This window comes from Lampetra fluviatilis, chromosome 23 (genome assembly GCF_964198595.1).
Source record: "Lampetra fluviatilis chromosome 23, kcLamFluv1.1, whole genome shotgun sequence".
Classification (NCBI taxonomy): domain Eukaryota; kingdom Metazoa; phylum Chordata; class Hyperoartia; order Petromyzontiformes; family Petromyzontidae; genus Lampetra; species Lampetra fluviatilis.
The window spans coordinates 7,199,030-7,221,090 of record NC_136297.1 but is presented as its reverse complement, the minus strand read 5'-3'; the positions used below and the strand labels follow the sequence as shown (position 1 = coordinate 7,221,090).

The 22,061-nt window shown below is 46.3% G+C and overlaps 1 protein-coding gene across 2 annotated transcripts; it reads right to left on the bottom strand.

The window, feature by feature from the left end:
- Positions 1-1,598: 1,598 nt before the first annotated feature.
- On the bottom strand, positions 1,599-20,064 carry LOC144940683 (alpha-enolase-like). Of its 2 annotated transcripts, none has more exons than XM_078866992.1 (12): positions 19,934-20,064; positions 17,388-17,495; positions 16,041-16,136; positions 13,514-13,572; positions 13,101-13,170; positions 9,937-10,070; positions 6,660-6,882; positions 5,405-5,602; positions 4,393-4,594; positions 3,950-4,058; positions 3,774-3,832; positions 1,599-2,817 (listed from the first exon to the last, which is right to left on the bottom strand). In XM_078866992.1, exons 2-12 carry the CDS (start codon positions 17,470-17,472, stop codon positions 2,751-2,753), a joined length of 1,302 nt encoding a protein of 433 aa, XP_078723118.1. In that variant the 5' UTR covers positions 17,473-17,495; positions 19,934-20,064; the 3' UTR covers positions 1,599-2,750. The 2 variants fall into 2 exon arrangements, with proteins under 2 accessions (XP_078723118.1, XP_078723117.1); XM_078866991.1 differs by having other exon boundaries at positions 17,388-17,498; positions 19,934-20,063.
- Positions 20,065-22,061: the final 1,997 nt, after the last annotated feature.

Genomic DNA, 22,061 nt, shown 5'->3' with positions numbered 1-22,061 from the left:
GGCAACCCTGCCCCTGGGCCGACACTCACCTACTCCCCCTCGTGGGAGCCCCCACCACACGCTGTGCGTGGTGCCCGCACTATCCCAGTGCTCACCAAGCCCCGCTAGGGCTGGTTTTACACACAGCCACCCACACGGTGCTGTCCACGATGTAGGAACATCGAACGGCACGGCCCTTCTGGGCCGGCACCATACAGTGACATCCCCGATTTCACTAAACATGCACAAATTCGCTATCACAGGAGACAAAAGATAGCCCATTGCTGCTGCTTCCTTTTGTTTATAGAAGTCACCATGCCACAAGAAGTGTTCTTTAGACAGTGTTTAGCTAGTCTTGGGATATATTTTTCTAGACCTTTGTTCGTTACCAGAGTGTCGAGTAATCTAATTGACTCGTTGACCGGAACCCTCGTGAACAGAGCAGTCACATCAAAACTTACGAGAATATCATTAGGGTTAAACTTAAAATCTTTCATTATATTTACGAGATGTTCAGAGTTTTTGATTAACGAAGAGGTCCTACCGATGAAGGGCTGTATTTGTTTCGTTACGTTTTGTGCTCATTCGTACGTGGCAAAGCCTATTGTATTAACGAGGCTCTTAATGGGGCATCGGGTTTGTGAATTTTTGGTAGCCCATAAAGTCTTGGTGGTTTTAATGCCCTTGGTTTGATCAGGTATACTCTTCCTTTGGAATTGATAACTTGGCAATGATTGCCAAGTCATCAACAAGGACACTCAATGGATGTTGATAATGTTGAAGTTCTGTGCAAAACCAGCTACTACTGGCCAAGACTAATTAGAGAATCTATCAAAATGTAAAGAAATAAAAATAATTTTAACCGATCGGATAGCAAGCGCCTTAGTGCTGCGTGGAAGCAAATAATCAAATAATACATTATTTAAATGCATGCCTAGGAAGGGTAGCATACTTCAATAGGGATTACCGTCGGTACGGCTATTTTAATACACACATTAGACAGGAAAGACAAGTTCAAAGGGCTCGCATAATGGACATGCATAATGTACGTTGCCTCAGTAATCCCCGCCCCCCACGTGGCACAAGGACGCAGAAGCGTGGTCACCACATCTACGCCTCTATATAAGAAACGAAACAGTAAGACTTCTCCAAAAATCTGGCTGCCGCCTGATGAAGCTCGTTGTAATTACTGGCGAAACGTCGTACTCAGATTGTAAATGTTGTGCTTTGGCTCTCCAACACACGGGTTAGTGCTGTACTAGTATACTGCACTATACACTACACTATACACTACACACTAGTGCTGTACTAGTGACGAATTGGCCACGTTCTGTTTACGTGACAACCCCTTACTACTTGGCTGTGTCGGGTGGTGGTGGGTTTTAACGACACATTTATATATTTACGCGATCTAAACAAAAAAAAACATCTTAAAACGATCACTGCCTGCACATATGCATGGGAGGGTGGGTGCAGGGAAGGCGTGTGGGATTCGGATGTCGTCATCACGTAGCTGTGTGCGGTGACATAACCGCCACGCACTTGCCCGCACGCCCGCCAGCCAGCAAAACCTTGATAATATACAGTGTAGCATGATGAAGGGACTCGCTGGTTCCACGGAAGGTTTCTTCAGCACTTCATTTTATTTTACACACGTACACATTTACACGAAGAAAACACTCACAAACGGGATGGACGTGGGATCACAATTAACTTGATGAGCCATTAGACTTAAAAGGCTTGTCGGACGATTATTTTTTGTAGTAGCTTTACATAACATTCACGTATATCTCTGTATATAACATCTGTGCACGTGTCTGGGCTTTGTTTCTTTCATAACAGGAGTCGTCACAACTACACTCTCAAGTCAAGATGTCATACATACATACGTACATACATATATGTCATCATGACCAAAGCCACTGATCCCACTACACCTCGCCAACACTCTGTACCCTCGGCCAGCTCCTTCACTCAAGTTTGCACTCAAACGCCTTGGCCCATTTCTTCAGGAGGTGAGAGAGGAGGGCTCTGGCCTGCAGACTCCATGCTCACATTCTCTCACGGTCCAGCAAACTCACTGAACAACGTGAACCGACTAAACACGATGCTCCCATCCCTCTCAGGGTCCAACAACCCAACTGCACTAAACAGGCTAAACCATCATAACTACCATCAAGTGTTCTCAAAATTGAAGCCAATTATTACGTTGTTCAGATGAGTATTTTTCAGTTTATATTTTCATGTTTAAGTCCTAGTTTCACATTTGTTCAATATTTAAGCTATTACTCACATTTCATAAACATTTTCAACAAACTGATCAGCTATCGGCGATCTGGGTGTTTGTTTAGTAGGTTCTGTGTCACAAGCCAATTCACACCTTTCTTGAGCCCTCGATATTAACAACTCCAAGCAAACTTATTCAGCAAATCCTATCCGCCTTGACCAACAATCTTTCCCTATTTAATTATCTATTTGTCACTTTCGCTTTAGTTTCATATGTTTAAACGCTCCGGATACATTTGTCCCCCATTCGGGCCACTTCTGGTAATCTCTCCTCATGCACCCCCGCCACGCCATTGCTTCTAACACGGTCACCAGAAACTTCAGTTTTCTTCAAGCCGCCACGTGGATTCTGTGCTACTCGTGTTACTTGGGGAGTGAATATGTGGTGGGCAGCACAACTGAGAGGTGATGGTAACAGGGGGAGGTAGGAGGTGCTATAGGTTTCAACGTGCACGTTTCTACGGAAGGGCTTGCATTACGGATTTTCAAGCCAGGGGGTGGCGGAAATTCCTGCCGGCGAACTGCGCCTTTTTCCCCAGCTCTTCCTCAATCCTGCAATGGAGAAGCAACAGTTGTTTTTATTGTTAATAAGTCTTCTTCTAGTGTATGGCAAGCAGGTGCTGATTATACATCTAGATTTAAGCTTGTGAGCGATCCGATAGCTTCAGGACTTGCGTGAATAATATACGGGCATAGAATGCAGTTGTTCGCGACATGGTCCGTTATGCAAGTGGTGTGTGTAGCGACCAGTTGCTGTTCTGACACGGTTAATGGAGTACCACAGTTGTATTGGCAATGGTAGGGAGATGGTAGCCTTCACACGGCCCACCTGCCTCATTGCACGACTAATAACATCACTTTGGGCTTTTTAGAAATCGTATAAATGTTTAAATATCCTTTATATATCTTCAAGTACATGTAAATGTACAAGTAGTGTTCATTCAAATTAAATATTATAAGCGGACACTGATTGACATAAAATATGGTCAAATTGACTTTAGAACATTGTTGGGAGTGTTAAACCCACCAATGTGACAGATAATGACGAGCTTATGCCCCAAAACGCTATTTTATTACACTACACCACTGAACATCATATTAGATGGAAACATGTTTAACCATGTAAGACCAGAGTGAAACATGGATCTATTTTTATAAGAAAATACAATTGGAGGGCATCACTAATATAACTGTTAGAAGGCCTCCCCATGACGTGTCGACCATGGGGTCGTTTGCCCATTCTTCACCACAATGGTCATCGTGGCTTGGTGAAGGTGTGCACCCAGGACTGTTAACCATGGATGGGAGTCGAACTCTGTTCACCAAGGTGAGGGCAGTGCACTAACCACTGTGCTGCTGCTCGCCTCCCATATATTTAGTACATTTCGTAAGTGATGTTCTCAAATAACATACTACGTATTGCGAACGATTCATAATGGAAAAAATTCTTCGCGTGGAAAACGATGGTGTTCAATCGTGGTGGTAAAAAATGATGAAAGCTGACGCACCTCATCAGCTGATTGTACTTGGCCAGACGTTCAGACCGGCATGGAGCACCTGTCTTAATCTGCACACACACGAACACGAAGATTCCAACAGAGCCGTTCCCTCCTGCTCGCCACCGCTCGCCACTTCCCACCACCGCTGATCACGCGCCACACCACCCACCCAGTGAATGGCTCACCTGGCCAGTGCACAGCCCCACGACGAGGTCAGCAATGAAGGTGTCCTCGGTCTCGCCCGAGCGGTGGCTCACCATGACTCCCCAGCCGTTGGACTGCGCCAGCTTGCATCTGCCGACACCCGCAACATGAGGTCAAAAAATCGTGCTGTATTTCCATGGCCGCACTTTGAAGCGGACCGGTCCGGTTTTACAAATTAGGCAACTGGGCCCGGCCTGGTTCCCATGGCTGCATTACTGGGCCACGACAACTCCAAAGTGGAGCTAGGTGCCCGACTTAATTGCTCTAGCATGGTTGGCATGAGCCCTGGTGCAAAGAATTCCACGGGGTCCACCCCCCAATGCCCAATTTGTCTCCTCTTCATAGCCCTAGGCCCCATCAGATTATGGGACCTGGTACAGTTGGACTGCCTATAGGTCACACGGGGTTGGCGGACAACACTCACGCTTTGATGGACTCCGTGACACTGCCGATTTGGTTGACCTTGAGGAGCAGGCAGTTGCAGGCCTTGACATCCACCGCGGTCTGGATGCGTGCGGGGTTGGTGACGGTCAGGTCGTCGCCAACGATCTGAATGCCAGCGTTGGCAGTAAAGTTGGACCATGCTTCCCAATCGTCCTGGTCAAACGGGTCTTCAATGGACACCACTACGGAGGTGGTGGGCGAGCGGATGGAAGGGCATTTATCACAGCGCAAGACCCCCGGCCATGCTGGTCGGTGAGCACTGGTGAGTTTATGGATGGAGATTAAATGGAAGGGTAAGAGAGTTACTGGGTAGTGAGAGGTATGGATAAGTGATTGTTTGCAAATTAACTTGGACAGTTTTCTGAAACTAGATTTTCTGTTCGAGTCACATGGTGTCTTGACGTCATAATGTCTGTACATGTGCCCACTAATCTGTACCTCTTTTTTTCCAAATATCTCATTTAATTAAATCTTGACTTAAAGCTTTCGTGACTGCAGGAATTTATATTCTTTGGGTCTTTCGGTAAAGTAGTTTTTGTAAAAAAAATAGTTCTACGTGACTTTACCTAAAGACCCAAATAATATCCCATTTAATTACTAACCCAGGGAAGCCTATCGGAGTCTGAAAACTCGTTTTCAGCAGGATCTGCCATTGGGAATATTTGGACAATTCCATGACTGAGTGTTTGGCTTCATGTGGGAGAAAACCGGAGAACCTGGAGAAATCCACAGATACGAGCAGGTGACACTCAACACTACCATCTTTTGGCCACCTCACATCCCCACGCCTGCAACACGTGGAAAGCCCTGGTGGCCACCCATCCAAGCATAAACCTGTCGCAGCCCTGCTTGGCTTCCGAGATCTGACGTGATCGGGCACATGCAGGGGTAATCTGGCCACATAATATAAACTGCAGGTGAGATGGCACCATAACCCCAGGCTCGCTCACCTATGAGCCACTGGCCTCCACAGCTGTGCCCACCGCACCCACCTGGGTAGTCGCTGATGAAAGTGCGGTACAGGTCTGCCAGCTCGTCGGCAGAGATGTAGCGGTCTGGGTCCGCGGGGGACTTAAAGTCCAGGTCGTATTTCCCGTCGCGGTAGAACTCGGAGGCGGCCACATCCATGCCAATGACAATTTTGTCGGTGTAGCCGGCTTTGCCTATGGCTTGGGTGAGGAGGTCCAGGGCTGACAAGGCAACAAGGCAATGCACGTGCACGGCGCGTATTACCATCAACCATCAATGTAGAATTTCCACTGAAGGCTCAAGGAATGCCAATGGAGATGATTGCTGTTCCATGTCCCATGCCAACAGTAACCATAATATTTTCAAGTAAAAATTTCACTTGGGGTTAATTTAATTGAGGCTAACATCAGCGGCGGGTTATGTCTGTGTTCTGGGCACCCCCTTCCTCAGTCCACATTCAACCACATGGTAAAGCATTGGCCACACCACCACCATGAACTTCCACAACATCGGGGAGATTTCCCACAGTGAAATTGACAAATTGCCGTTTATTATTGTCATTATCGTAATTATTATTAACTGCAACCACATCTCAAGACGCTGTACGGAAGAAGATGTAACCAGAGAAGAGGAAAGCCTCAAGTCCGGACTTCAATGGGGGCAGGGAGATGAGATCACCGATGGCCTTGGGGGAGGAGGTTTGAGACCACGGGGGCAGCAGCAGAGGAGGAGTGGCCTCCCACCGAGTGAAGGATGAGCGGGGGCTTTGACAGAAGGCCTTGCTTGCTGGAGCGGAGGGCTCATTAAGGGGAGCAGAACGATTTGAGAGGGGAGAACTATGCAGGGGTAGTCTATGGGGGATCCATAATATAGGTTTTTTGTATTATGGATGATATTGGTCGCGAAAGCCGACGTGTTAAACTCTATGGTGGATGATTAAAACAATGAGGGAGAATTTAAAGTTAATCTGGGACTGGATTAAGAGCCAGTGGGGTGAGCACATCAGTCGACCATTGGAGTGACGTGATCTTGCTTAGTAGTGCGGGAGTGAGGAGTTTGGCAGCGTCATTTGGATCATCCGGCGTTTTGAGGGTGAGGGATTTTGGGATGCAGCAATGGAATAAGTCCTGGTGCAAACCATGAATTGGGGCCCCTCGTCCAAGCTAAGTGCTTGAGACCCTCCGGCCAGTGATGTTGCACTGCCTGCACACTCGACAGCTACACCACTGGGATGCAGGAAGGATTTCACAGCACCCTCATTCAGCACTCGGCACTCACCCTCCATGTTTTCAAGAATGTTGGGGGCAAAGCCGCCCTCGTCGCCCACGTTGGTCGCGTCCTGGCCATACTTCTTCTTGATGACGGCCTTGAGGGAGTGGTAGACCTCGGCACCCATGCGCAGGGCCTCCGAGAGGCTTTCCGCCCCGACGGGCAGGATCATGAACTCCTGCATGGCCAGCTTGTTCCCGGCGTGGGAGCCGCCGTTGATCACGTTGAATGCCTGGAGGAGGCACGAGGGATTGGCGATTGGTTAAGGTCTCCCATCTGGATGAGAGCTGGGGCGATTATTAAGCCGATTGATCAACCAAAATTTGTACCAGGCCACCTTTTTTTTGTGAATTTGCTCAATTTAATGACACCGGTGTAATGCTGCGTCCTTTTGCGACATGAGCTTTTGCGGGTTTCGGTCCATCGCCGACCCTAGCTCTAGTACCCGCACTGCTGTGGTTTATTTTATGGTGGGACCCGTTTTACATGACACACCCAATGACCGTGTGCAGAGTATAACAAGGATCACTGTTAGTATACTGAAATACAATTTTTTTGCAGTTTTAAATCTTCACTTTCGTGACTGTAGGAATACATATTCTATGGGTCTTTGGGTAAAGCCATGTAGATAGAAACATACACCTGAAGACGATTGCTTGTGTTGCGATTGAAACGTCGTGATATTTTTTTTATTTTTCTATCTACGTGGCTTTACCAAAAGACCCATAAAATACAGTCATTAAATCATTTAATAGTTGCACGTTTGCTACTTCCCGGGGGAGTGAAAATATCACCAGCAAATATAGCAACCCAAATCACCATCATAACAGCAACAACAAGCAACACAATCCTACAGCAACCCAACAAATTCCGGTTTCACGGATTTCTTCAAATACGAACGCCGAAAGATGACCACTGCGGAGTAACCATCCAGGGTACGTATCAAGCGTTCCCCCAGTTCTTGAATAGATTAAATAAAACATTCCAACGACAACTTCACAGCCCTCAGGTGGTCAACTCCCTTCTTCCCCACAAGTGTCCCCAGCTGTCGAAACCCCCGCAGTTTTCAGCATTCGGGAGGGCTACTTTCATGGTTTTCTGTGACGATCCACTCTTGGGTGGTGAACAGGTGAACATAACCGCTGTCCACAATAAGACTCCAGGTGGTTGTGCTCGTCAGCCAGCAATCTGACGTCACCAACACTCCTGGCTCCAACTTCAGACTGTCCTCTTCAAGATGGCCGCCTCATCCAAAACTGACGCAGCGAAAATTCACCTCCACGACAAAATGGCCGCCTCACCAATACATCCGAGCACACCACCACGGCCGCGATGCCGTTTGAATATCTGACACCCTACGCTATGTTTCTTTTCCAACTGACACTTTGCTCCGTTACCAAAAATGTCCTCTGTCACTACTTAGCTCATTCCAGGCACCAATGGCCCTCACTACAGCAAATCAAATGTTTGAACTCGTACTCAGTACGCCGCACAGCCAACACGCGCGTCCCTCACTCCTCCCGCTCGTTCCTCTCCTGTCACCTGGTTCCCCTTACCCAAGCTCCATGCACTCCTGTCAATCCGAACCCCTCACCAATCAGGAGACACCCTGCCCCCAAAGCCATCCTCTCTGACTGCCACAACCCGCCCCTTTCATCCTGCTTACCGAAGGTAGAAAACCCTTCAACGAGCAACGCACAGTGTGACAAAGATCAATGATGATGCCGATGACTTAGCCACGCCCATCACCTCCCGTCCAGCCGGCACATGTTTGGAACTATTTTGTGCCGTCCGATTAGTCTGGTAATTGAACCAATAATCAGGAGAGTGATTTTACTTCAATAGTCTGATATCCCATCTCTACATGGGACAGGAGCCAATGGGCGAATGTATTTGAGCACAGTGGTGGGTGCTGACATTGACATGTAGAGCCAAAGACAAAAGTCCCCCGTATAGCCTTAATAGACTGTTGGGGCAAGTACTGTCCACGAGCACCTATGAAGGCCAGCACGGCACAAGAGGGTGTGGGAGGCCAACACTACGCCCGACCGCCTTTGTCTCCCCAGTGGCGATGTCTATGCACCACGCCAGATACTCATTTGAGGCTAAGTCGGCCTAGGTGTTGGCCATGAGCAGGAATCGAATTCGGGTTACCGGGTTCGTGGCGCAGCGTGCTATCCACTGCACTACTGATCCCCACATGCAGAGAAAGCACTAACACACGCTCGGACATTGATACACAGACGCAGATGTAAAAATGTCAATGTGAACTGAGCTATCGATGCACGCTCAAAGACCCGCCAACGCCAATTAAATTCTCGGCAATTCAAATGCATGAACAAATGCGGACATAAATATGTATTTAAAAAAATAAGATGCAAACGTGAACATATGCACACACACATATGATAAGGGTAACACATTAAAACACTTAGACACACATACAGATGAGAAAAATGTACCCATCGACAGACAAAACATACCATTTCAGAAGTGGTTGTATAAAAGTCCTGAATTGTAATAGTAATGCTGAGACACATATACACGAAGAATCCAGGCAGCCAACTGTGATTATAATGTGTTCTCAAATTGGTTTTTTTTTATAGTGAGTTGCTCGTCTCAGCCCAGTCACCAATGACTGCACGCAAAGAAAAATCCCATCATATTAAATTTGGTTCTGGACTTTATTTTGATAAACTCCAGCTCTGAGAACAAAATATATAATTCGACTGTCATTTGGCAAATAAATAACTCTTCGTGTCCCCTACTGTGTGGACCAGAGGTCAAATTGAAGGGATCTTAGCGGTAGCTCTGTGATATTCACTTCTGTGGGCCAGTCTATACATTTTAGGGTTGCATTGTTCTGCGAGAGATCAAAATGGATACTCCCTCTCATGACATGATGCCGAGAGTACATTCGTGATAAAAATTAGGTTTTTTTTCACAAGACAAAGATCCCCCAAGCAACTTCTACAGTCTGTTATGGGAAAATGCTGTGAGAAGCACCCATGAAGGCCATCACGGCGCACAACGGGGTGGTGTGGCCGCCACCACGCTGGGCTGCCTTTGCCTCTCCAGTGCTGATGTTTACACATGGCACCAGATTAAGTCCTCCTCGGTTCAAATATTCAAATGTTCCCCACGGATGTTAGCCATATGCTGGAATCGAAAGCGGGTCGCCACGCTCGTATCGGAGTGCGCAAACAACTTTAGACTAAACAGAAACCCACGGGCGCAAGCAGATGTACGTATAATACAACACGCAGATGCTTGTACAGTTGCCCACCGGGACAGGCAGGATGACTTCAGAGTTCCCGGCAAGGTCTGCGATGTGCCGATACAGCGGAACCCCCTTCTCGCCCGCCCCGGCCTTGCACACGGCCAGCGAGACGCCAAGCACAGCATTCGCTCCAAACTTGGCTGCCCGTTCCACAACAACAGATCATCATCATCATCATGAGTGAGATGTTAACTCCACATTTTTTTAAATCTCTTCAGTTGAATTTTTAGATTAAGTTATTAGTGTCGTTTTATATTTAAAGGTTTCTTCAACGACAACACGCATTCACTGGCATTTGACTCATGCGACTTGTTGTTATGATTCAATTATCTTGAATCATAACAACCAAATCGTTTATGCATTAGCTTTGTCTGTAATAATCGGGGTGGGGGAGGGGAACAGGGGGGATATGGGGGGAACGGGGGGGGGGATGATAACTTTTATAAATATGTAGAGGTGCAATTGTGTATGGGCGCGGATGGCTAACAAACACAAGGGGCGTGGTTAGGGCCGTACACAGAGGAGGTGCTCACACCGACGTCCGCACCTGCATCCCCCACGGGCCCCTCCCGGGGGCCGAGTACTATAAAAGGTGGTGAGCCGGAGTGCTCGAGGTCGGAGTATCAGCTTTAACCAGCGAAGACCGAAGACCAGCTTGCATAGGCCCCGGAGCTCCCCTGGCTCGCTGTCCTTGTCAGGGCCGACCAGGGCAAGCCGGTGGCGTGGCCCCGAGAGCCCAGACTCAGGGTGCCGGGATCCCAGCTTGACCAGGGCTGGGATAGGTAGCCTCCCTTAGCTCCGTAGTGGAGGACTCGGGCTTAGGTTAGCGGGGTTAGATGTCGTGTCTCCCTGTTAGTTGAGTAAAGGGGACGTTAACCCCTTAAGTACTGTGTGTATCCGCTACTGTACACAAGTTGGTGTCAATAAATAAGTGTGCCTCCGATCCCGTCGTCAAGCCTCCTGAATACCAGAGGTGGGACAAAGTCATTGTTATGCAAGTCCAAGTCGAGTCGCAAGTCATCAAATTCATGACTCGAGTCTGACTCGAGTCCAAGTCACATGACTCGAGTCCACACCTCTGCTGAATACTACTACAAATATAATCAAATCCAAACAAAATGTTTCAATACAATTTTGTTTCGAGTCAGGACTTACTACCCCAGAGAAAACCATCAATATTAATACAATGGTTGCCTAAAAGCGATAAAAAGATTGACCTTTGCTGGCCCAGGGCGATGTTATTAACTGTGACGTCACCTCTCAATGTCACACAACGTAACATGTGACATCTTCATTTGTTCAGCTTGAAACGTAACGTTATTGTCGCTAATTAAATGCCCCCGATGACTAATGCATGTAGGCAAGTGTAACTGAATCTATGCAAACGCATGGTTGTCCTTTCTTGTTTATTATTACATGACTGTGGCTGCTATCTGGATTATGCCGATCCTGCCAGCAGCAATGTGGAATACCCTCCTCCCGATTCAGGAGTGCCCATAGAGGAGCTATCGGCCAACATTCATTTGAGTATGCCTAACGTTTGGCTTTCACCTTTCATATGAATGCCGTCGTTAGTGATGGTAGTTTTTGAATGTGCCAATGACAACGTGAACAATTTAAATTATTGGAAATATAAATACCTCCCTAGATATGACCTAGTGAATCTACTATCCATTTTTGTCAATCCACTACTGGACAAGGGCAGCCCCACACCGTGTGGGTCAAGGGGGTTTGTTGACCATATTTCACCACACGAGCCAGTGTGGGTTGGTGAAGGAAGGGGGAGCATACATTTGGAAGCGTAGTACAGCACAACAGTATATTGCACTTTACTGCCCTCTGCAGAACCACAACACAGCACAGCAGCACAGGCGACGTTATCTACGAAGCAATAACTGTGATAATATAATTACCCCTGACATTGTTGGTGTTCAATCATGTAACGTTGCAGCTCGTAAAAAACAACACCCCCCCCCCCCGCATTAAATGTGCGCGTGGCTTCAAGCTGCATGCAACCAGTGCGTAGGGAGCATGGAATGAGTGTGCAGATGTTAAACAAGGCTGTGTGTGCATGACATCATAGGATTCGTCAGTCAGTAAAACAAAAATGCAGCCTTGCATAACAAACCCATTGAGATTTGGCAGTGAGCTGCAAGTACGAAACTGAACTAAAAACTAAACTTTCTATTTCACCAGGTAGGGCCCACTGAGCTACATAGCTCTTGTTGAGAAGCGACCTGGCCACAAACGATAACTCGTCATGTTGAAATGCATAGCAGCCAAATACTCTAAACGCGTGTTTATACATGTGGAGGGAAAAACCGGAGGACCCGGAGAAAAAATTCCACGCGACCACAGGGAGAACGTGCAAACTCCAAAAATAAGGCATCAGGGTCGGAATCGAAGTCACGACCTCCTGTATACCAGGCGAGGTAGTCAACTTCTAGCCACCGCGGCGCCATCATCAAAGTAATAAACGCTGCTACTGCACACCCTGGCGGTTCTAGATAGTGTTGCTACAACCAGAAACTTCAATCGTTGGCTTGAGCATGCGTTGCAATGGAACATTGTTTTGTGCAATCTGATTCAAAGGGATTCTATTGCAATCCTAATTCGTGCAATGCTGACTTTACAGCCGTGATATAAAAGTTGGTGAAAAGGCCTCCACTTAAGGGAGCTCTCGAAGGACACGCCAGAGGGTTTTGGCCTACTATTCCACGCTGGCCAGGAGATCTGGGAGTACCCACATTTCCCCCCACCATAAGCAACATGCCAATCGACAAACTATATTGGAAATTATTAAAACTAGTTCCAAAAACGTAAATATATAACAATAGACCATTAGGAAAGCCTTATTGAGTCGTGACTTTTACTCCAGGTTCCTGCTTTGGAATGTATGGATAGTTTCTTATGGAGGATTATTATAAGTGGAACAATGCATAAATGTAGTTATATAAATGATTATGCTCATACTCCAATCCAATGAATCAAATAATAATGATACATTTCGATACACATTGAATGGGTTCACGTCATCCCTCCAGCCCCAAATTGCAATTCTGAATCTCAAAAATCCATCGCATCACGGTTTGAAAGGTGAATGGATTGCAGTGGAAGCGATGCTGATGATGATGACATGTACTCAAAGGCAATGAATCTGTATTTCTCACATTTGTTCTCAGTTCCATCGAGGTCCAGCATGAATTGATCAATCGCCTCCTGTTCCACCACACTAAAGCTCTGCAAGCAAGCAGCAGCCACACAGCACAACAGCGCCACACAGCAAAAAGTACGTAACACGAACCAGCAACGCAGCCATAAACAGTTACGTTACCCGAATTCCATGGGGCCACCCAAATACTTTATTGCAAAACGTCGTGCAAAAACATCAGAGGGCATTTCATTATATTGCTATAGCGATACGCGGCTTGCAAACAATAAAAACAAACACAGACCGCAGGAGTTATTTTATGACGCGGTTGGCGGGCGCGTTCTGTCGAGCCGAGTACCCGCGGCTGAATTTTGGCACGGGGCAAAGCGGGGTTATGTGCGCTGTTAAATTGGACTGGTAAGAGACCCCCACCTGGCTGAGGAGGGCCGGGGCAATGGTGTCATTGATGTGCGACACAGCCTGAAGAACACCTGCAGACAACGTGACACCGGCACACGGAGGAACACGTTTAGAAAACGATTTCTTCCAGCCTTACACGTGAAATGGGATCATTATCTGGAAGATTATGAACATGAGTGCTTTTGAATCATACCATATGCCATTGTTAAGCATATTAATCATGATTATCATTTTACAGCCAGTTGTCAATCCACCGCTGCGTGAAGGCTTCCCGATGCCATGTCAGTGATGGGTTTGTTTGAGCACACTTCACCACGCTGGTCATTGCAGGTTGGTAAAGTGGGGGCAGTAGGGGGTACAACTGGATCAGATAGCACTGACCATCGGTGTTAGCCATGGCCGTGAATCGAAATCGTGGTTAGCGCAGTGCACCACTACTCATTTAATGTTTAATTTTTAAAACACATAAACTGTATTTGTATTGCTTTTTTTCTGTAGTGTTTGATATCCGGAACCTATAAGCTATATTTGACTATTTATTCACCTGTATGCTTTATTATTGCGTGATTCAGGTCTGCTTTGACTTTCAGTCTCAGTGGGCTCTCATCTGGTTTCAATAACTGTCACTAACCTACCTACCAACAATGCTAAACACGACGTTGCTGTTGTTGGAATCAATGACACTTAATTTTGTATATTTCAATTTTTTTTTTGTGACGGTTATCACTTCACGATAACTTCATTTTGATATATATATTCCCACGCTTTCAGATGCGCTTCTGCATCCATCTGGAACACTCTTCTTTCCGATATCAGGAAGCCACTGGAGCTATGTACTTTTAAATATAGATTGAAAACTCTTGTTGTGTTTAGTTTGCTATCCTTCCCCGCACCTCCGATTAGCGTGGTTGGCTGCGTACGGTGCGAATGAAGTTCAACATACATACATACATACTACAGCTGATGCCAAATTGAAAACCATTCACAAAGGCCTGCTCTTACAGTCTCCCGCTGTCTGGCTTTAGGTTTACCCCTCGGTTGTCGACCTCTGGGTGCCACTGCAATGCCCGTCTCGATCACCTGACCTCCTCCATCAAGCACATGTGCTCCACCTATCGCAGCCTCCTCTTCCCGACTGCGTCTACAACGCGTTCTTGCCGCATCCTGTTCTGAATTTGTAACTGCTTACTCTACACTTCCGTGAATGTTTATCATCCCATGCCGCAGATCTGTATCGAAAGTCTAGAAACCTGTTTTCCAGTAGCTTTGTTGAAGTCCACCTGTCTGAAACCCTGTCGAGTACCACACGTACTTTTAATGTTGACCTCTCTACAAAACTGGTGACAATAGATTAGGGTGACCCAAAGTCCAGTCATCAAAACCCACCCATGTGTACCAGCCTTCTTCATTCAAATACAAATTAGAGCACTGCACACCGAACGTGCCTGATGCTTATTGAACGTGTGCCGTGCGACATAAGAGAGTACAAATTCAAAACAAGAGCAACATCTTGTATGCGTATATATGTGTACGTGTGTGTTGTTGTTGGTTGTTGTTGTTGTGGGTGTGTGCCACACGTTAAGTAGAGAGCATCCTTAATTTGAATCAGCACTCTCTATGTCAATTGGGACATGTTTAGCAATCAATAGACGTGCACTGCTTATAACAACTTCATTTTTACTTGAACAAAGAAGACCGGTAAACATAAACAGATGTACCATGGTGTATTGCGATTACTTATGTTTGGGAAACTCTGACGCAATATAGTGATGATACAGTGGTACCACGGAGATCAAACTTAATTCGTTCCAGAAGGCCATTCGAACACCGATTTGTTGGAACACCGAATTAATTTTCTCCATAAGAGTTAATGTTATTGGTTCCAGACACAAGAAATATCTCATTAGAAAGCATTTTTACACGAAGTTTAGAGTAATTACATGCATAAAATCATACAAAAAAACAAGAAACACAATAAATAAATGGAATAAATGAATAAATCTTGATTTGAAGCTTTTGTGACTGCAGGAATCCATACTCTTTGGTTCTTTACCTGATGACGGACGCTTGTGTTGCGCCCGAAACGTCGTGATTTATTTATTTTTATTTTTATACCTACGTGACGTTACCGAAAGAACCAAGTATAAATGAATAAATATATGGAATAAATGAAATAAATGAACATTGAACTTCACTTTACCTGTAGTAGGGAGAGTTAATGGCTTGAGTGGAAGGTGGTGAGGAGGAGGAGGTGGTAAAACCTTTTGTCTGGGCAAGCGTCATGCACGCTGGCCATACGCATCTCAACCGTACAGGTTCTTTCAAGTCGCGATTGCCCGTTCGACCTCCGAATTTCGTTCGCTTTCCGGGGCAAAAAATGTTCAGAAATATCGTTCGAACACCGATTTGTTCGAGTTCTGGTGCGTTCGATCTCCGAGGTTCTACTGTATTGTTGATGTCTATGCTAATAGTGGTGACAATGTTATTTCTGGGTGGTGCTGCTGCTGCTGTGTGATGATGGTGGTGGTGATGTCCTCACCCTTGCCCAGGTAGCGCCCCTTGTCATCATCTCGCAACTCCAGAGCCTCATAAATCCCAGTCGACGCCCCGCTTGGGACCGCCGCCCGGAACATCCCTGAATCATCAATCCAGTTATTAGGAGCTGTTATTAGGGCCTGGAAGCGAATTATTAAGTAATACATATGACAATTCCTTATAGGGGAAACACATACTAATTAACTGATTACTAATCTAGTATATAATAACAATAACCCCCTCCTCCGCCTCTAATCTCTGCACCTGATTGGGTTCAGTGATTGGGTTCAATTATTAAGTAATACATATTCCAATTCCAATTCATTTTCGAGGAATCATACTAATTAACTGATTACTAATCTAGTATATAATTACAATACCGCCCCCCCCCTCCTCCGCCTCTGATCTCTGCACCTGATTGGGTTCAGTGATGACGTCGTCCTGCTGCTCAATTTAAGACCGGAAGCAGGTGGATTGCTTCACTATTCTGGCAAATCGCCGGATGATGCTGGATGTAATTACCAGCGAAATGTCGTACTACGCAGATTGTAAATGTTGTGGATTCACTCTTCAACTCACCGGTGGGCTGAAGTAGTAGCTATTTGGCGTTTTGTTTACATGACAAATCCCTTACTGATTGGCCGTGTCGGGTGGTGGAGGGTTTCGACACATTTATACTTGCGCTACCTCACCCAAAAAATCTTTATTATGAAGGAGCTGCATGTTAACACCACCACTACCACCACCAAAGTTACCGTTGCCACCAGTACTATCAATTATCACAACTATCATTATTGAAACAAAGACAAAGATGCCCCTATATAGCGTTTTAATTTAATTAATTGCATAATTTAATGAATTGGATAAAACCGCCTTGCAACATTGGCCCTACTGTGAAACTGCTTCAGACAAATATTCGTCTGTGAAACATAGCACCTTAGTGATAGCCTTGCGCGATAAAAAAAAAAGAATTACAACTGTGGAAATGAAGTTATTTGTCAGGAAAAGTACTCTTAGGTAGCACCTACTAAGGCCGAAAGAACACTCATAAAGTGAGTGTTGTGGCCAAGCACCACACGTGACCAAATTTGTCTCCCCAGTGCTGATGTTTACAAACTGCACCAGGTACTGATTTAAATCCGAAAATTCTTAGGAGACACCCAGGTCCCATTCAGATATTCAACACTGACTATGTCCACGGTCAGGAATTGAGTTCTGGTCACTGGGGTTCGTAGTGTAGCGTGGTAACTACCACGTCACTGCTCCAGCGTCAACAACATCAGCGCCACCACTACCGCAGTTGCCTGCACGTCAATCCCACGACCCTCAGCAGTTTCAGTGTTTGCCGCACCGCGCTCCGTGTGCAAGTCGACCTCCACGGTGGGGTTGCCCCGGGAGTCCAGGATTTCCCGTGCGTGGATCTTCAGGATGGACATGGTGGCTGTGTCTCAAGCACAACCTGCTGGGGTAGGTTCACAACCATAACGAGTTATTTTCAATAATGTGACCGATCTTCAAGACCCTGTGCAGAAACACGGTGGAAACACGTTGGATGTATTTTTATTTATTTACTTTATATATTAAACAAAAAAGGCAGTCATGAGCAGAGCAAGAAAGGATGGTCTTGGGGCTGTTCTTGAACACGGATGGCTGGGAAAAGGCAGTTGAGCCACCGTGGTGAGATGTTAACTCCCTCTCCTGGTATACAGGCAGTCATGGGTTCGACTATGACCCCTACGCCTATATATTTTGAGTTTGCATGTTCTCCCCGTGGTCGCGTGGATTTTTCTCTGGGTCCTCCGGTTTTCCCTCCACATTTAGACACGTGTTTGGAGTAATTGGCTGCTATGAATTTGCACTTGATAAGCCACTTCGTTGAGCTATTATTTGTGGCCAGATCGCCTCTGAAAAATAGCTATATAGCTCAATGGGTCTTACCTGGTAAAATAAAAAACATTTAAATTCATAGTTTAGTTTTATAGAGCGACCTCGCACTGAGTGAAAATCATCACGTTAAACAATCATCATCATTGTAATGTCATCACTTCATCAATCACTAAGACCATCATTACCCAATTTATTATCGTAATTAGGGATATGACAATTGGATTTAGACCTAGTGATTCTTACAATACGTGCATCCAAGCGTATGTTTTGGAATCAATTGTTTAATATGTCGATGTATGTTCCGTACTATATGGGGTTCATAGACACCCTGCAGGCACTCCAGATCCCAACTACAAGCATCGATTCTTGAGTCACAAGTTTACCCTCAAATCGTGACAATCGAATCATGATGGTGGTGAACCGTTACATGTCTACTAATCACCTCAAAATAATTAATTTCAATGTCATTATTTATGGCCCTTGGTCCAGCCACTGCAAGAATGAAGGCCTCCAGACACCGTATCGGTCATAGGGTTTGTTAATGACCACGTAGGTCAGTGCCGGTCGGTGAAGATAGCTCAGGACTGCTTCGGATATCACGCACCACTGATCTTAGCCGCATCCTGGAATTTTAATCGGCTCACCGGGTGCCTCGCGCAGCGTGCGATTTACTGCGCCACTGTACTTCATCCGGAATAATAATTCTCAATGTTACCATCGCCATCAGCGGCATTACTATATGTCTATACCAATCATCACTGCCATCACCCACACTACCCCCTTCACCATTATTATACAGCCCAATGATCACATTGATCGTATTTTCGTGACGTAATTTTAACAATGATGATGCCATTTATAGCCACGGCTGTCAAGGTTAGGACTCCACCTCCAAACATTTGCATTGCCATCATCACGATCAACAGATGACCTTCATAAAAAATGTGAGAGCCCATTGTGACCATAAGTCTCTTACAAGGTAATCGAGGATTTAATACATAAAATCATCATCCTGTCAGGCATCAATTGAATTTGCCAAACATCCCATTGCAGGACCCCCTTTACAAATATCTTGAGACTCACCAGACTGTCATTATGAATTATCACCTGCCTATGGCCAAATCACACAAAATGCACCCGACCTCAGAAGCTAATGAGGATTGAGTCGGGATAATGCATGCATGGATGAGTGATCACCACAATCGACAGGTTGTGATAGGCCACTGCGGGGATATGTGGTGGGCAGAATAATCAATTGATTTGAGAATAGGTTTTCCCCTTTTTTCTGGCAACAAAACAGGTGTTAAGATGTTAAAACACCAAACTGAAACCTTTTACAAGGAATCATGTCTGCATTAACCACAATACTTGTGGTCAGAATCCCACGTCAACCCCTACGTCCCACACGGCATGAGAGGGGGTGGGGGCTTTCATTCAGCAGTGGATTGGCAATAGGGCTGTTATACATGCAGTGAACAATTTGGTCATACCGCGTTGGCAGTTATCAGAAAATTGTGAAGGGTCGTTTCCTGAAACGTCGCCGATTATCCCAGCTGGACAAGTCGCGAGCAGGTACGACGTTAGCCGATGGTCAAGTACAATGACGGCAGTGGCTGCCAGTGGATGACATCCGGCCGTGAGATCTTCCCACGCGGAGAGATGGAGCGATTAAATAAGCTCGTACAGGGACACAAAGTACATCAACAAAGCTACAGTCGTGCACATTTGCTGACTGGGCAATAGAGCGTGAACGTATCTGCATTCACCTAGCCAACCCTGCAGGCAAGACGGGGCAGGTATCAGACGTCACAGCAGATGCCATTGCGTATTCCCTCATGCATTCAATGCCCAATTCATTCACCGACCGATGCCTTCCACCAAAGCAATTAAACGACACAAATCAACCACAATTGCAACCAAGAGTGAAACGCTCCACGCGCACCCAATTTACAACGCCGTATAAAAATGCAGAGCTTCAATAGATCAAAGCGGCACATAATCTATACTCACGTAGCCCAAATGCGTAGTGGAACGACGACTTTTTGGCGAGGTCTCTTCCTCTCTGCCGCCTCCTCGGATTCGCAAATGTCGACGGATGAGGTTGGTGTCAAGAGAGACACACACGGCTGCTGTGACGTCACCACGCTGCCGCAGTGACGTCACAACGCGCACCCCCACCCCGCCCCCCTCTCGCGGCGGTGGCTGCGAGCGCGTGCCGCAGCGACGTCACCGCGCCACGCTGCAGAGGGAGCGCCTTGCCGCAGTGACGTGAGGAGCGAGGGACCAATGCGGGGGGTTCGTTGCCGTGGCAACTGTCGCCAAGAGAAGAGGGAGGGAGGGAGAGAGAAAGAGAAAGGGGGGGTCTCATCATCAGAATTTTTATTTATACTGCAGGAAGAATCCGATGAGCTATAAAGCTATTTTTTCACAGATGTCAGATGTCCAGTCGGGGTGGGTAAGAACGTGACAGCAACAAACAGTATTAAAACAAAACATAGGAGTGCAAAGTACAAGAAAGGTAAACAATTCACCAAAACAGATACAAATGAAACGAAACCATCCCACATCCTACCAGACAAAGCCCACTGAGGTATTAACTTGTTTTCCAAAAGCGATCTGGCCACAAACGATAGCTCAACAAGGTGGCTTATCATTTGGACATTTATAGCAGCAAAGAAACGTAAATAGTCTAAACGCATATTTCTAAATGTGGAGGGGGGAAACCAGAGAGCTCGATCAATCCGCTGCTGGATGAAGGCTTAACACCAAAGCTGGAGCCGCCATCCTCCCACTCTGTCCCCCACAATCTATCATAATCCTGCAATTTTAATAATCCAATTTGTGCCTGCACATGACCAGATTTCATTGCTCAATCTTTCCTTGGACGCGTTTGCAATTCCTTGGCTGCCCACATCTGTCTTATTAATATTGACCATCCATAACAGGTTTTTGGGTTAGATTACGTAAATATAAATATTTCGTTAAACCTGCCACCACCCGACACAGCCAATTAGTAAGGTTTGTCACGTAAACACAACATGCCAATTCGTTACTAGCTCAGCACACCGGTGTGTTTGAGAGTAAACCCACACGTTTACGATTCGAATACGACGTTTCGCCGATAATTACAACCAGCCTCATCAGGCGGAAACCAAAGTTGTGGAGAAATCCTATCATCCCAGCTTCTAGACGTTACCTTCCAGTGTCCTGCCAAGCCTACTTAGCTTTTTATGAACACAGTTTCTGTCGTTTGAGTGATGTCATTTTCCTGCGTGTGTTCTCTATTCCGTATGCTCATACTTTCAAATGTCTCTAAAAACAGTTACAAATAAATAATCCGGCAAACCGATCCAATTCGTGACAACATAACCAATAAAATATAAATGTCATATTTTATGAAATTGAAATATCCCCCCCACATTCGCCATTAACGATGCCTTATAATAGTTTAAAGTCTCGTTAATGACAAAAAAGTGTTTAAAGTCAACGTCGGGAGAAGTCAACGTCACTAGAGTACTATTGAGCATGACTTTGGATGGATTTTTTTTCATCATGAACACATCTTTAAAAATGCTCTCAGCGAAGTGAGCATAGCTTTTGGTGTGTAATCACAGGACTATATAATATATATTTATGGAATTTTTGAAATAGTAATGACATCAACTGAATTATATATGCTGTACTGTTAATACTGGTTGGAACCTCCTGGTAACACCAGCCCACAGGAGATTATTGTGTCCGTCCGTCCGTCGTACAGGGAGGGGCTGGGTGGGGAGGGGCTGGGTGGGGAGGGGCTGGGTGGGGAGGGGCTGGGTGGAGAGGTGAAGGTGGGGAGGGGCTGGGTGGGGAGGGAGGGGCTGGGTGGGGAGGGTGGGGAGAGGCTGGGTGGGGGGTGGGTGGGGTGGGGCTGGGTGGGGGGTGGGAGGGGTGGGGCTGGGTGGGGAGGGGCTGGTCACCCGTGGTGCCCTTATAAAACTCAACGTTTAACCTACTCACGCCGGCTTGTGCCCGCCCTCACAGTCGGGCATATTTGCGGAATACACCACGCCGCCGTTGACCCTGGCCATTGACCGAGCAACCTAACATTCCTACCAGCTCCCTCCGCAGGAATGTGTATCACATTACAGCACTTCAGAAA

What these genes read in the sequence shown, in the direction of transcription:
- LOC144940683 (XM_078866992.1), bottom strand. Translation starts at nt 17,472, where the DNA reads ATGTCCATCCTGAAGATCCACGCACGGGAAATCCTGGACTCCCGGGGC. An exon ending in GGGGCGCTACCTGGGCAAGG is followed by an intron (nt 13,573 to 16,040) that starts GTGAGGACATCA and finishes CGTTGTCTGCAG; the next exon opens with GTGTTCTTCAGGCTGTGTCG. An exon ending in TGGGGCTGTGCACTGGCCAG is followed by an intron (nt 3,833 to 3,949) that starts GTGAGCCATTCA and finishes GTGTGTGTGCAG; the next exon opens with ATTAAGACAGGTGCTCCATG.